The 13,606-nt window shown below is 40.1% G+C and overlaps 1 protein-coding gene and 1 long non-coding RNA gene across 2 annotated transcripts in view; one reads left to right on the top strand and one right to left on the bottom strand.

Annotated features, from left to right (window-relative positions):
- The first annotated feature begins 4,159 nt into the window (after nucleotides 1-4,159).
- arl3l1 (ADP ribosylation factor like GTPase 3, like 1) lies at nucleotides 4,160-7,313 on the top strand. The gene is made up of 6 exons (XM_020622571.1): nucleotides 4,160-4,177; nucleotides 5,052-5,195; nucleotides 6,295-6,411; nucleotides 6,660-6,710; nucleotides 6,808-6,993; nucleotides 7,244-7,313. Exons 1-6 carry the CDS (start codon nucleotides 4,160-4,162, stop codon nucleotides 7,289-7,291), a joined length of 564 nt encoding a protein of 187 aa, XP_020478227.1. The 3' UTR covers nucleotides 7,292-7,313.
- A 5,027-nt stretch (nucleotides 7,314-12,340) lies between these two features.
- The window catches only part of LOC109973143 (uncharacterized), a 3,266-nt gene continuing 2,000 nt past the window's right edge, over nucleotides 12,341-13,606 (bottom strand). The window contains exon 4 of the long non-coding RNA XR_002276782.1: nucleotides 12,341-12,955. This is a non-coding gene — a long non-coding RNA (uncharacterized LOC109973143). The remainder of the gene's footprint in view (nucleotides 12,956-13,606) is intronic.

Genomic DNA, 13,606 nt, shown 5'->3' with positions numbered 1-13,606 from the left:
GATGTTTTGCATGTAGAAGTGAGGGCATTCAGCATAGGCTGGTTGAATGTATGGCAACACTGTTTCACTGTACCTTTAGGGACATGGCTATCCTGTGATATCCAAAACATCTGACAAATAAACTTTGAGTGGCACATGGATGAAATATCCGGGGATCCAGGACTGAAGCAGCTTTACTGGAAGCATGTTCAGTAATTTCACTGATCAGGTCCAAGATCTATAGAAATGAGTGATGTAAAAAGAGAAAATAAAAGACAGGTTGTTAGGATTATAATATATCTCTGATGAAAAAAATGGTATGATCTCTCAGAGGTGATTCAATCTACAAACCAATTTGAATATTTCCCATGTGATCACCTTGCGTTTGTGTGGGTCTTTTAATCCCACAAACAAATGTATGTTTAGTTAAGTAAAACATTAGGTTGAGGTTGGAGTTTAGGAGGCTGATAATGTTTTGTTTCCAGTGAGCACACTGTCGCTTTCACAATGCGTGCTGAGCCTCCTAAACAAGATGGATGATCAGCAGCACTCTCTACTGGCCACTGTGTGAATAAAAACTGTGCATGAAGACCATGCTTGGATATGTCACTTTATATGATGTGTGTAAAGGCAGTTTGTTGTTTGCATGTTCCTGTCTCTGCCCCGCGTTTGACTGTTTCGCTTTTTAGCTGTAACAAATGCAAATATACAATCATTTAATCTGAGTGTTCACATACAGCAAGTAGCAACACCCGCCCATCACTCTCACCAACAAACATACAAACACTGACATTGTTTGTGCTGTCATATCTGCATTTGCATTGGTATCAGAGTTTAGAATCAGTCCCGCCTTTCAGATGCAAAGACCATTAGGTTAGGCAGAGCAGAGCAAGATGCCATTCAGCTCCACTACAGGTAAAATTAAAAGCATTATGAGCATTTTATACTGTTAGCTTTACTTTTAGACATCTGTCTCAACCTATTCTCCACCCAATGGCTATCAGAGAGTTATCCCTAAAACTTGTGATTGGTCATTTTCTCATAGGTAAGGAGCCACTTTGAATGTTACAGTTATATATAAATATATATTTTCTTATTTTCAATGATTATAAATGCCTGTTCATGTCTATACATATGCTTATTATTCTGTTATTTTAGTTGGTGTTGGCTCTGCCTGTGTTCCTCACCAGTGTCTGGAAGGTGGCATCAGTGAAATTAGTCTGCTAATAGGTAAAACAAACAATAACAACAAAAAATTAACCAAACCCCTCACTCTATTAATAGAAATATCTGGAAATATCATGTAACAACTAGGAATAATGTTATTTATATTGTTTCTTCCTTCTGTGTTTTTCCTATAGGTTCTTGTGAGCACTGCCCAAACACTACATCCCTGTGCATGAATGGTTAGTGCTCTTTCTTCTCATTTGTTCACTTCACAGTATGTACTATGAATTTTTCATGTGGCACAGTATTTGACGGTGGGGTGTGGTACTAGAATGATGTTGACACAAACAAATGGCAAATGTAGGACACTTGAAAAATATACAAAATTAACTAGTGCATTGCTGAATATTTTACTGAGTAGGATAAGTTAGAGTTCTCAGAAAAAATTATGGATTATACAAATACAGGCTAGCTTTGCCTTGCTTGCTATTCTCCAGATATTCCATCAAACTGCAAGAAAGGTCATTTAGAACCATATTCTTGACTGTGGCAGTGCACTGGAACACATAAAGTGACACCTGACTGATTACCTAACATTACAACAATTGCGTCCCTTTCCTTAAATATGTACTCTCATCTATCAGACCTTCAGGTTTCTATCAACAGCACTGGATCTGATGTAAGTGAGGGTGATGACATCACTCTAACGTGTGTCCATAGCGTTACTAATCTGACTCTGATGTTTGGGTGGAGGAAGGACGGGAAGGAATTCCAGGAACACCAAAACAAAAGCAAGCTGTTTCTCCAGAAAGCGAATTCACTTGATGCAGGCTGGTACGTCTGCTATGTGAATAGCTCATGTTGCAGTTGCACATCTTCACCACAGCAGGTCACTGTGCTTAGTAAGTAGATATCTCTCTTATTTCACACACTAATGTAGATTGTGCATTTTTACTCATTAACCAGTGGCCTGAATATAGTCCATTTAACAATTGGTGAATTAAAAATAAAAGAGCAGAAACTTATAATGGCTTGTTGTAACACATAATTAAATGCTGAAACATCTCAATGACCCATGCATGTTTCTTCATCATCTGTCTGTGTTTCTACCTTTGTAACTGTCTGTGTGTGTCCTCGTCCAGATAACAGTGTGATCATCCTGGTGATCTGTGGTGTTTTAGCTTTGCTCCTGGTCGTGATTATGGGGCTGGCTATGAGGTTCAAGCTTAAAAGAGACAACGGTAAGAGCTCAGGTCAGACTGCCTGTTCTAGTAAACACAGGGGCCTGATAGACTAGAGAATGAAAATATATATATAGCCAAAAGCACCTCTTCTTTCTCCCTGATACAGTATATCCTCTGAAATGTCAGTGCTGATAGGTACAAGCTAGTCTGGCTGTGTCTAAACATATGCATAGAGATAAGTCAAATTTGCAATTCTAGCTTTAGCAGTCCACAAAAATTAAAGAAATATCTTGACATTTTGGAAAAAATATTCACTTTCCCAACTAAAGTTGAGCTAGATGGGAATTAATACCACTCTTATATCTTCACATTTCATATGAAGCTGGAGCTAGCTGCTATTTATCTTAGCTGCTGGTGTACCCAGGTGGAGATGCAGTTTGAGAACATTACCCCATAAAATGAAATATAACATAATCATTATCAAACTATAAAGGTGCTGATAGGTGGATTGTTTATTTATTTATTTTACCTTTGGACAAAGCCAGGGTACTGAAGATATTTTCTCTTCCTCCTTTTTCTGATCCATGTGCTAAGCTAAGCTAACTGGCTGCTGCTACATGCTTATCGTACAGACAGGAGTGTGATATAAATTGTCTCATCTAATTCTTGAGTTTTCCAAAAATGTTTGGCCTATTTCTTTCATTTTTGCAGACTGTTAATACTAGAACTGGAAATATGAATTATCTTTATGTACATTATCAAGCATGATACCTCCTCTTTGTCTCTGCAGCTAAATACAGAGAGAGGAGGCAGAGGGATGGGCAAAGTGGCGGCCCAGCTCCACTCACACCAAGAGAATCCTAAATAAGAAACTTTCTAAATCATTCAGTACTGACATGTTCTTCTTAATGTGCTGTTGTAGTATGTGATATAGAAATAAAACCTAGTTGTGTGTGATCAGAGGTGTGTGGTGTTACAAGCTTATCCATGGGCCATTTCCAGACCAGGGTAGATTCATTGTGTCACACAGCATTCATCTTAACTACTCCCACCGAGCAGAAAGCCTGGAAGGAACCTAGAAGTGTTTTAATCCAGATGCAGGACAGCCATGCTTAAAAACAAGTCCCTCTGACTGTTCTACTCATGCACACTATGCTACACAGAGCAGCTTTGAAACAGCTGGCATGTAATGGATATATGATAATGTTTTCCTCTCCTCTTCCAGATAGGGATGGATGTGGGATTTGACTCATGAACACAAAACTGTTAAATTCCCTGGTTCAACAACATGATAATCCTTTGAAGGTTATGTGTTAAGTTGTGTGCATACTGTCAGTCGTCATGTTGCATTTTCTCCCTTAGCCATGTGGCAATATGTCTGGACTTGTATGTGAGTGTGTCAGGAAGAACTGTTTATTCAGTTTTGTCCTATAGCAGGTGGCTAAGGGATAATCCAGGTAAAGCCTATGCAAAGTGGAGATGGAGGGATGGACAGAGGAAGGGGGGAGAGTGGATGGGGTGGCCTTTGCATAGATGACTAGGGCTAATTCTGTCCTCCTAATTCCAGTCCCGTCCACCCTCCCCCTCTCCCGCTTTCTAACTCCACAGACACAGTGAGGACTAATTGATGTCCAGGCAGACATTACTATCATGTACACACATAGCACTTAACTCGCTAAAGTTTATTGAGGAGAAAAGGGGAAAAGGTGGAGGCTGCTGGTACCTTTTCTGGATAGCTAACCTGGGTAAACTAGACAGGTAACACACCTGTGACAACTTCACTGGAGAATGTAGCTGCAGGTATCCAGCCAAGCCATAAACACGCCACCATGGGAGAGGCTCCAAAGGTAAGTGACCTGATATGGAACAACAGAAATTAAAACCCAGTGTGAACCTTTGGTATCTGTTTGATACAGAAGAATTTCTCACATCTGGCTGTGACTCATGGTATGAATCATCAAGTGTGAATCAAAAATGAAAGTGTATGTACTGCTTGTAGATGCAGCTCCCAGCCAAAATAGTTGGATTATCTAAAGCTGCTGGTTTGTGAAATTGGGTTCATGCATCTAAATGGGACTGCTAATGTCCTTTGATTGGAATTTACCACATGCACACTGTAGTATTTATTGCCTGAATCAAAAATTTAAAGCTAAAGATTCTCTTTTGTCAACAGTTTTCAGTTGTGCGACCTTGCTCCAGATTAATCACATTAAACGGTGCTCCATCATATGAATAGAGCTCTAATCAACACTGGTAGTTTTCTAAATGAAGTAACAGCTTAATTCTGGAGGTAGCTCCAAATATGACTGGGGATTGGTTGGTGCGTGGGCAGAGCCAGCACACATACAGTACGTGTGGCCAAGACTGATGTATGTAAGGGGAACTTTGACATCAGATCAGAAAGATGTCTGCGGAGTTTTCAGTTTTCAGGTGTAAAGTATGTCTGAAAAATCCCAGGGGGGTTTACCTCCTGAAGTTATGTTGGAGTATATGAAAGCAATATGCTGTATAGATATATAGATATGGAGAAAAAAACATATCATGATATGTTATTTGTCATCTGATATTACAATTATATATAACATTGAAATGTCAGATAACAAACAACCTGCCGTCATACTTGTCCCCACACATGTCAAATATGTTCTACAAGTACTGAATGATTCTGTGAATGTTGCAGTTAGTTCATGGTCTTTTTCCCATTCCTTTACATTTGTGCAGGGTTTACTTTCTGTTATTGAGAAACTAAAGGGATCCACAGAACAAGAGGTCAGGATAGTGCTCCTGGGGTTGGACAACGCTGGCAAGACGACCTTGCTGAAAAGCCTCGCCTCTGAGGATGTGAACACCATCACACCAACGCAGGTGAGGAGAAGTTAAATGTTAAACTTCACACATCATGGCCTTCAGGAAAGTTGCATACTGTTTGGTATAAATTAAAAAAGAAAAGCTAAAGAGGATGGCAGAAATATTCCTTCAGTACTTTGGTAACCAACAAGTTTACACTCTCTAAACACTGATGTCATTTGTCTGCTGCCATTGTATACTTTTGCAAAAACAGGTGCCACTTTTTTACAGTGATTATTCCTCTTGCTCAAATCAAGCTTTTCAGGACATATTTTGTTATTTCCTGGCACTATAGCCCAGCATTATAACATCAACTGGGAGTGAATTTAATCTTGTGAGACCAGCTGGACCAATACTTGCTCATAGTAATGAAAATCAGATGACCTTTGCTTTTCTGTGAAATAAAATGCTTGGTCTTACAGTAGATATGATTTAATCATTAATCAATAAAATAATGATCTGGAGAAGACAGGTCATCCCATTATACAGCATGGTAAATAATTTCTCATTCAGAGATAAACCATGGCCTTATATGACCTTCCTCATTAGCATGCTGTCCATACATTTTCAGGAAATATTCTAGCGTCATAGTGAGGTTCTTTTTTATCACCCCCTTCCGATGTGATTATCCAACATCTGATATCATTATCTGATGCCTTTGCATTATTGGACAAGTCCTGGACAAGTGTGACAGCTCAGCAGACATTAGGGTAGAGAGGATGCACTTCAGTACTATATGACAATAGTCACATAAATAAAGTACATACACTGCATTTGATCCTTCCAGTCTTATCCCCAGATTTGCTCCTCAGTTGGCCCTTAAGATAAAGTTGTTATGCAGCCTTGCTGACAAATAGATAATAGGTCTGTTATGAAAAATGACACAGTGACCACTTCCTTAAAGCATTTCGCACACCCCCGATACATAAAGAGAATGCAAGACAATATTACCAGATGGTAATTAATTTAATATGCACACCTGTGTTCTAGTACATTATCGCTTAATGAATTGCTACATAACTATTTGTGAGGCTTTCCAGGTGCTGCATACATAACAGTGTTAAATTGAAGGTAGTGAGGTGAAGAACACTCACTCTAGCATTGTGTTTCACCTCAGGGCTTCAACATAAAGAGTGTTGCCTCTCATGGCATGAAACTCAATGTCTGGGACATTGGAGGGCAGAGGAAGATCAGGCCCTTCTGGAAAAAGTACCTGGAAAACACAGACCTGCTGGTGAGTGAGTCAAAAGTCAAACTTAAATTGTCCCCTGAGACATGTTTGGCTTGCACTGTATTGGGATTTCCATTAGCTTGTTTAAAGTTGTTGTTAGTTGCTGAAAATTCAGCAAAATACCAGCTGACACCTTCAGGAGTTTACATGCAGACAGCAAAGGGTTGGCACAGAAAAAGAGGAAAAGAAAGAAAAAATGTAAGCTATATTTCTGTGTGGTTCCCTTCACTGTTATGTATTTGCTTTTTTAGATTTATGTCATCGACAGTGCAGACAAGAAGCGGTTTGAGGAGACAGGTTTGGTGAGCTTGATGCACAGTTCATCCTTCAAGATATCAAAATACAGGAAAGTAATTTGCTGTGTGTAAATCTAACCCTCGTATGTGTGTCTCTGTGCAGGAGCTGTCGGAGCTGATCGATGAGGAGAACCTAAAGGGTGTTCCCGTGCTCATCTTTGCCAATAAGCAGGATCTAGCTACAGCATCACCTGCCAGTGAGATTGCTGAGGGACTCAACTTGCATACCTACCGGGACCGCGAGTGGCAGATTCAGGCCTGCTCAGCTGTGTCTGGGGAAGGAGTTCAGGTCAGACTCAACTCTGATTTATTGATAAATCCTTCAGATGGAAGCTAATTAATCACATAACATTTCTCCCTTCCTTCCTGCTGTACAATATTGCACTGGGAGTCAGTCTGAACTATTTTAATATAGACTTTACATTTATCAGCAGCCTCACTGACTTGCTTATAGTATGAAGCTTTTGCCTATTTTCTATCTTTAAACTGTTTGAACTTGCTTATGAATCTGTTTTAGACTGTTTTGATTTCCCCAACAGGATGGCATGAACTGGATTTGCAAAAACGTTGTGAATAAAAAGAAGTGAACCTGCATCCAAAACAGCACCGATTAGAGTCCGACTGAGAAACAGCATCATCTACACACCTCACCTATGACTGATCCTGCTCCCCTAACAAATTTTAACTCTAATTTTGTTTTTACAATGTCATTTTTACAAACATTTTGCAAATGTAGCCAATTTAACTGTAACATTTTAGTTGCAATAAGTGAATTAGTCACTTGTTCTGCGCTATGCATCTATGTTTTTCTTCCCTTATCCCACAGAACTTCACCTGGTGGACCAAGCTGACTGTTTAGCTATGCAAAACTTTTGCGGTTTGTCAGATACATAGACACCAGTTCAGTGTGAGTGTAAAGAACATTTGACATTTTTGACAATAAAATCATTGGTTGATTCTGTGCTTTTGCTTTTTTATAATCACATTTTCCAAACTTGCATACATATATGCTGAACCTACACAAGCAGATGTATTATTGGTCAAATAACAGTTGTACAAATGGTCGGCAAAACATAGAAGACACATGTGTCTGAAAATGGCAGCACTTCCATGAGTGACAAGAGGAACATCAGCCATCATCTCGGTTAATTTCCACACCACAGTGACAGTGCACTTCCAGTGTATCGGGGAGTGAGAGAGACTAATTGAAAAGCAAGAGTGAGCATGAAGAGAGGTTCAAATTATGCCCTCACACAGCAGAACAAGATATCAAATCTTCAAGGCACAGCAGAACAAGCAGTGCGGAAAATTGCACACACAGAGGCTGACTAGTTTTCAACAACGGGGACACTTTTTCACCAAATGTTTGTTTTTTATGTTAATTCTGGGACTATTATACAGCACGCAGTCTGTCTGGCAGCAATATGTTTGTTAGAGCTTGTGCCTCTTCACGAACGTAGTCGGCCATATGACACCGCTCATGTCCAGCTGTGAACATTGTGTGCTCCACCAGCAGAAATACAAGTAATCTACTTTGTGTGAGCAACTTTGATGTAAAAAGATCATTGATTTCTGAGCACTCGGGTCTTTATCCTCATACGGTTCATTTCTCCCAAGACGGCAGGCTTGAAGACTCTCAAGGCCCTGTCATCTTTCTTCACATATCTATCCTTTAAAGTGACCTTGTCGTGGGCTAAATCCTTCATTCAACCATTTTGGCTCTAACTGTCAGCTCCAGTTGGATTTAATGGATCTTTTGTTCCTATTCTCTGGAGCTGTAATTAACCATCTGAAAGCACTCCAAAATCACATCAGCTGGCAAGCTTTGTTCTGTCCTCCTCTATATGAAATTATGCTAATGATTATATTTTTCTTTTCTTTTTGTCTGGTATTTATGAGCAGTTTTGGGAACAAGCAGTTTTCTGATGTACTTGCTAAAATTGTTAACACAAATGAATGAATATCAAAAGGATAATTGAGTCATCTCCATGGTGACTAAAATGTGGAGCAAGCCCTAAAACATTTTTAGACATCAACTCCTGTGGAGGGAGCACAGCAGGTGATGTGAGACCAATTACAACTTGTTTTAAAGGATCATTGTGGCAGGCGGCACAGGAGCTGAGCTGGGGGGAGATGAGTTTGCAGTTTGCAATGTGTGGCTCAGTGCTGCTTCTTGAACCAACAGGTGGCAGTATTAGAGAGCCCAATTAATCTCAGAGCTGATCAAGAGGCTCCACTCTCTAGCTAAGCGATTTGACACACTCTAATTTCACTAATTTTGTTTGCTGTATCAAAGCTCACTTTTGATTGGGCAGATTACTCCTGTGCTGTTCAGGAGAAGCCCAGTAAATTATAGACAAATTATTTTTATTGAGTCTAGAGGCTACATGTGTTGGTGTACATGGTGTATATTTCAAAATCACTGCACTTCCACCTGTTTAAAATATTGCCATTTGTAGACACCGAAATACATTCTTAATCTTAAGTTGGTATGATGTCACTTCCATGCCAGCGGCACTTCAGTAGGTGTTGCTATGGCAACCGTCCCTGTTATCCGTGGTTCACCAGCCACCTTTCTCCTTCTGTCCAACCCTCCCTCTCTTGTCCTCTATTTCTTTCAATTTCTCATGCACTGCTCATCAACAGAAACCCCGAGTCCTGCTCAGAGAGAGACTGGACAACAACACTGCAACATCACAGGTACGAACAAAACATGTCTGTGTTTGGTCTGAGAGAAAACTAATTAACCTACCGCTTTAAAGCGACAGGTTATAAAGCATACTATGATGTTACTTGATGCTTTTATAAGCTTAACATTGTACAAAAAAAATGATAAAAAATCATTTTATTCTGTTTTCAACAGGTTGATTTATCATTAGCCATGATTCCCTTGTTTTAGAAATCTATTTGAATTTAATATTGCTACTGGATTTTACTCATGTGAGCAATCTGTGCATGTGGTAAACCAAACTAAAAGGTATCTTTCTCCTTAAGGCTGCAACAAACTATTCCCAAGCCAGTAGAGGCACACATCCTCCAGTCATGCCAGAAGTCGCCCACATCATGTCAGTGAAGCCAGAGTTGCCCACAGTGACTCAGTCCAGTTTCAGTGCTGCCCCAACATCCCTCAGTGTCTTGACCACCACACTGCTTCCATGGGAGGAGTTGCACATGCAAGTGCACACCATCCTTATTGTCGTTATATTTTGTGCGGTCTGCTTCCTGCTCCTGCTGGCCTTCTTCTATGCCTTCTGCTTCCATTGCTCCATCAGTTCACCGCCTAAAGACTCACACACGAGCAAGAGACGCAGTCAAGAGCGTGAGGACGCCACTTATAGATGTAGCTCCTCTGATAGCCAGTCAGTGGGAAACGTTGTCTGACTGGACACTGCACCCTATAACTGACATCTGGGTGTCCAGTGTACTTGCTTTAGTAGCATGTGTGGATGTGCATTACAGATTGTAATTACAAGTTCCTTAAAGCAAAGTATTAGATTTTAGACACTGGTTTGACTCCATTAGTTTAACTTTGATACTGATTTGTGTCTGTAACAGGGGCACTAGAGAATCCCAAAAATACGATGCATTTGAATCTAAATTAAAAGGTTATTTTCTAGGCTTCCTGATTTCTCTGAAGTTTGCAGGTACACGGTAGCACACAAGTATATTAATATAACCATATCTATTGAAAAGTGTGTTCAATAAATGCAAATGTCAGTCTGAAAGTCAATGCCTTTGAGTGACAAGACAATAACAAACCGAGGAACACAACTCACTCATCTTCATTTTCACTGACCTGACAAGCAGTGACATCGTGCAGTGGCTGCGTACTTGACAAGACTGATACCAAACAATGAATTCAGACATGCAAGATGAAGGTGACAGGAGGAAAGAGGACAGAGGAGAGGTTCAGAACGATTTTTCTTTACAGACTGAAACAAGATGTCTGATTAAGGCGCAGCAGAACAAACAGTAGAGGGATTTGCTGAGCCTTGGTCCAGCTGAACCACGTAGCAGTGAACACTCTTTGGTACTAAAACACATTACACAATGGGTACACAGCAAACCTTTTAGTGGTAAATGCATTGAGGTGACTGATGTGCAGCATTAACTAGAGAAGTGTCACTATAAGCATCCTTATAGTGAGACTGGGGAAGAGACGGTTGATTTAATCACACCGATAACAAAACAGCAAATGTAAAACAATACCAACAGCTAATAACCCAGCAAAGGAGTCTTAAGTAGAGCTAGAAGCTGTGGTTAAATCAGACTCTGAAGTCTAGTAATCTAACAATCCTGGCACCAGAGAATTCCGCCTCACCTTATGAACAGACATCTCCTCCAGAGACACCACCCTCATCTGTTCCTGCTACAGGAGGGAAAGTCTTAGGGCAAAGACATAGATCTCAAGGATCTGCTGATGGCTTTACTGATAGTGAGTCTCAAACTGTGGTCACGCTGCCTGAGCATTCCCACCGTTGTCCCTCTTTCCTTTTTGGTTTCAATTTCAACATTTCTCTAAAAATAGATTAAGAGATAATAAAAGTAAAAGAGTGATTTAGGTTTGGACATAAGGATGCTTGACATATGCAAGCATATTCAGAGACATCTGCTCATATAGGTAAAAGTCTTGTTATGGAGGGGAGCAGAATGGCAGGTGGCAGATTTTCAATAGAATTACTGGATGAAAAATGAGTCACTCCTGCTTTCTTGAGATTGGCACCTGAAATCAGCTGCCTCAGAAACCTTGGGGAATCATCTTGCTGGCATTATCACTAAATATACAACCTCAAAGTCAGGCTCGCTGATAAAATACACTGGCAAATCAACAAAGAAGTGGCAAATACTAGCTCTGAATACTAACTGTGTTGATTCCCCAGAGCCAAAACATTGCGTGTTTTTTTAGCTATGGAATGTTTATTGAGTCTGATGGCTGATACAAATGCTCCATTATCACAAATTAATGTGTTTGGGTCTTATGTAGCTTGTGTGTAGCAGGGGGATAACATTTACTTTTGAATGGAGACATGCACTTAATGTTTACTGTGTTATTAAATTTTGGCTTTTTAGAGACTTGTTTGTGCATTTGACTGTGCTCTGCTGCATATACTTTTATTGCACTGCTGGGGATAAAGTTTCCTGAAATGACTGAATTGAGTTGTGTCTTCTATAGGAAATGATCATTTACTACATGTCATAACAGTTGACTAAATGCAGTTGACTTTCTTTGACCCCTCTTTCCAATAAACTCTATTATTTCTTGATAATGTATAGTCAAACTGTCATCTCTTCAACAAAAAAAAAATAAATAAATTTCTACCTCTCCAATACAATTCTAAGCTATTTAATATGCTCTTATTTCTGGCTAAATCATTTAAAATTAAACATGCAAGTAACAAGCTGACAGGTTCAGGTAATATGACTGACATTACTAATGAGCAAACAATATCTTCTTGACAGGTTTCTGATTAAAAGTACACTTCAAACATTATAAACATGTCAAAGCCTTCATTAAGGTGACACGCAACGCAATCTGTCATACAAATGTCCAATCCATCAAGAAGTGACAGACATTAACCCGTCAGAAGACAGTTGTAACAAGCAAGTATCCACAGATGACTGACATTACCACCAGACAGATTAATGACGTGCAGCCAAAGACAAATAAGCAAAATTAATGATTCTCAACATGACATCAAAAAAAAAAAGCTCCTTCTGTCTCACCGTCGCTGAAGTGCGACAGGTGCCTCAGTGTCTGTGTAGTCTGGGCAGCCATCCAGACTGATAAGTTCGCTCTTTAGGCCACTGGGGTCACCTCTCAGTCAATCTTATACACAACACTGATTAAATATAGTACAGGACATAAAATGAAAAACAGATACAAGGAATATATATGAGCATATAATGAATTAGTACAGTTAAACCTCTGGACCTCGCACAGCCCCCCCTTTGAAAAATGAAGAAACTCCTTTCAGGTGTTTGTGACACTTCTGAGCATCATCAAGTGAGACAGTGACCAGAGAGAACAAAATAATAATAATAGCACCACTTTGCTCCTTATAGGCGCATACTGACTTTGTCCTTGCTCTTGCAAACTTTTATTAGCCTCATGTGTTATCATTGTTGGTTCACTCATGATTTTGCTCAACTTTCCATCGCTCCTCATGGGAGAAACTGCGAGGACTGTGTCACCGTGCAGCACGTAGCGTTCTGGCCTAGCATGCCTGCCACAACCATCGTAGTGTGGATACCTGCAAGCAGAACACCAGTTTTGTTCACTTGGTTCAATACTGATTGAACAGATTTACACACAGTCTATGTACCAAATCTCCATGTTGCTGCCATTAGCATGGAGTGCACATGTCACAGATGTTATGATGCAACCTGAACAGGAAAACAGTCACTCTTAAAAAGCAGTACATTAACAAATTCAGACCTTGGACATGGTGCATCTTACTGAGTGTGTACATGAAGACCACGTGCATTGGAGCAATGTGGCTACAAATGGGAATAAATCACACTACATAACTGAACAGTCACATCTGGGAATGCCTGGAAGAAGACGGTTACATTGTGTTTAGGTGTCCATTCAACATTTACATTCAGCAAGAGAAAAATCCTGTGTGCCCTGTCATAGATGCAAAATTTAATTTTAATCACAACTGTGCTTTGGTAGATGAATACCAGTTACATAAGAAAACTGATACCACTCTGCACAATATATACACAACATGGCCCTATCTATAATCCTGACTTCAGGAAGAACCCCTCCCCTCTGCTGCCTCTGACCATCAAAGGGACTGAGGTGGAGAGGCCTGACAGCCACAAGTTCCTGGGCCTGCAGGTGACATCTGACCTGAGCTGGTCACTGAACACAGCTGCCACAGTGAGGAAAGCCCAGC

The sequence above is a fragment of the Monopterus albus genome, unplaced genomic scaffold (genome assembly GCF_001952655.1).
Source record: "Monopterus albus unplaced genomic scaffold, M_albus_1.0 scaffold282.1, whole genome shotgun sequence".
Taxonomy (NCBI): domain Eukaryota; kingdom Metazoa; phylum Chordata; class Actinopteri; order Synbranchiformes; family Synbranchidae; genus Monopterus; species Monopterus albus.
The sequence above is the reverse complement of the archived record's forward strand: the minus strand, read 5'-3'. Positions and strand labels throughout refer to the sequence as shown.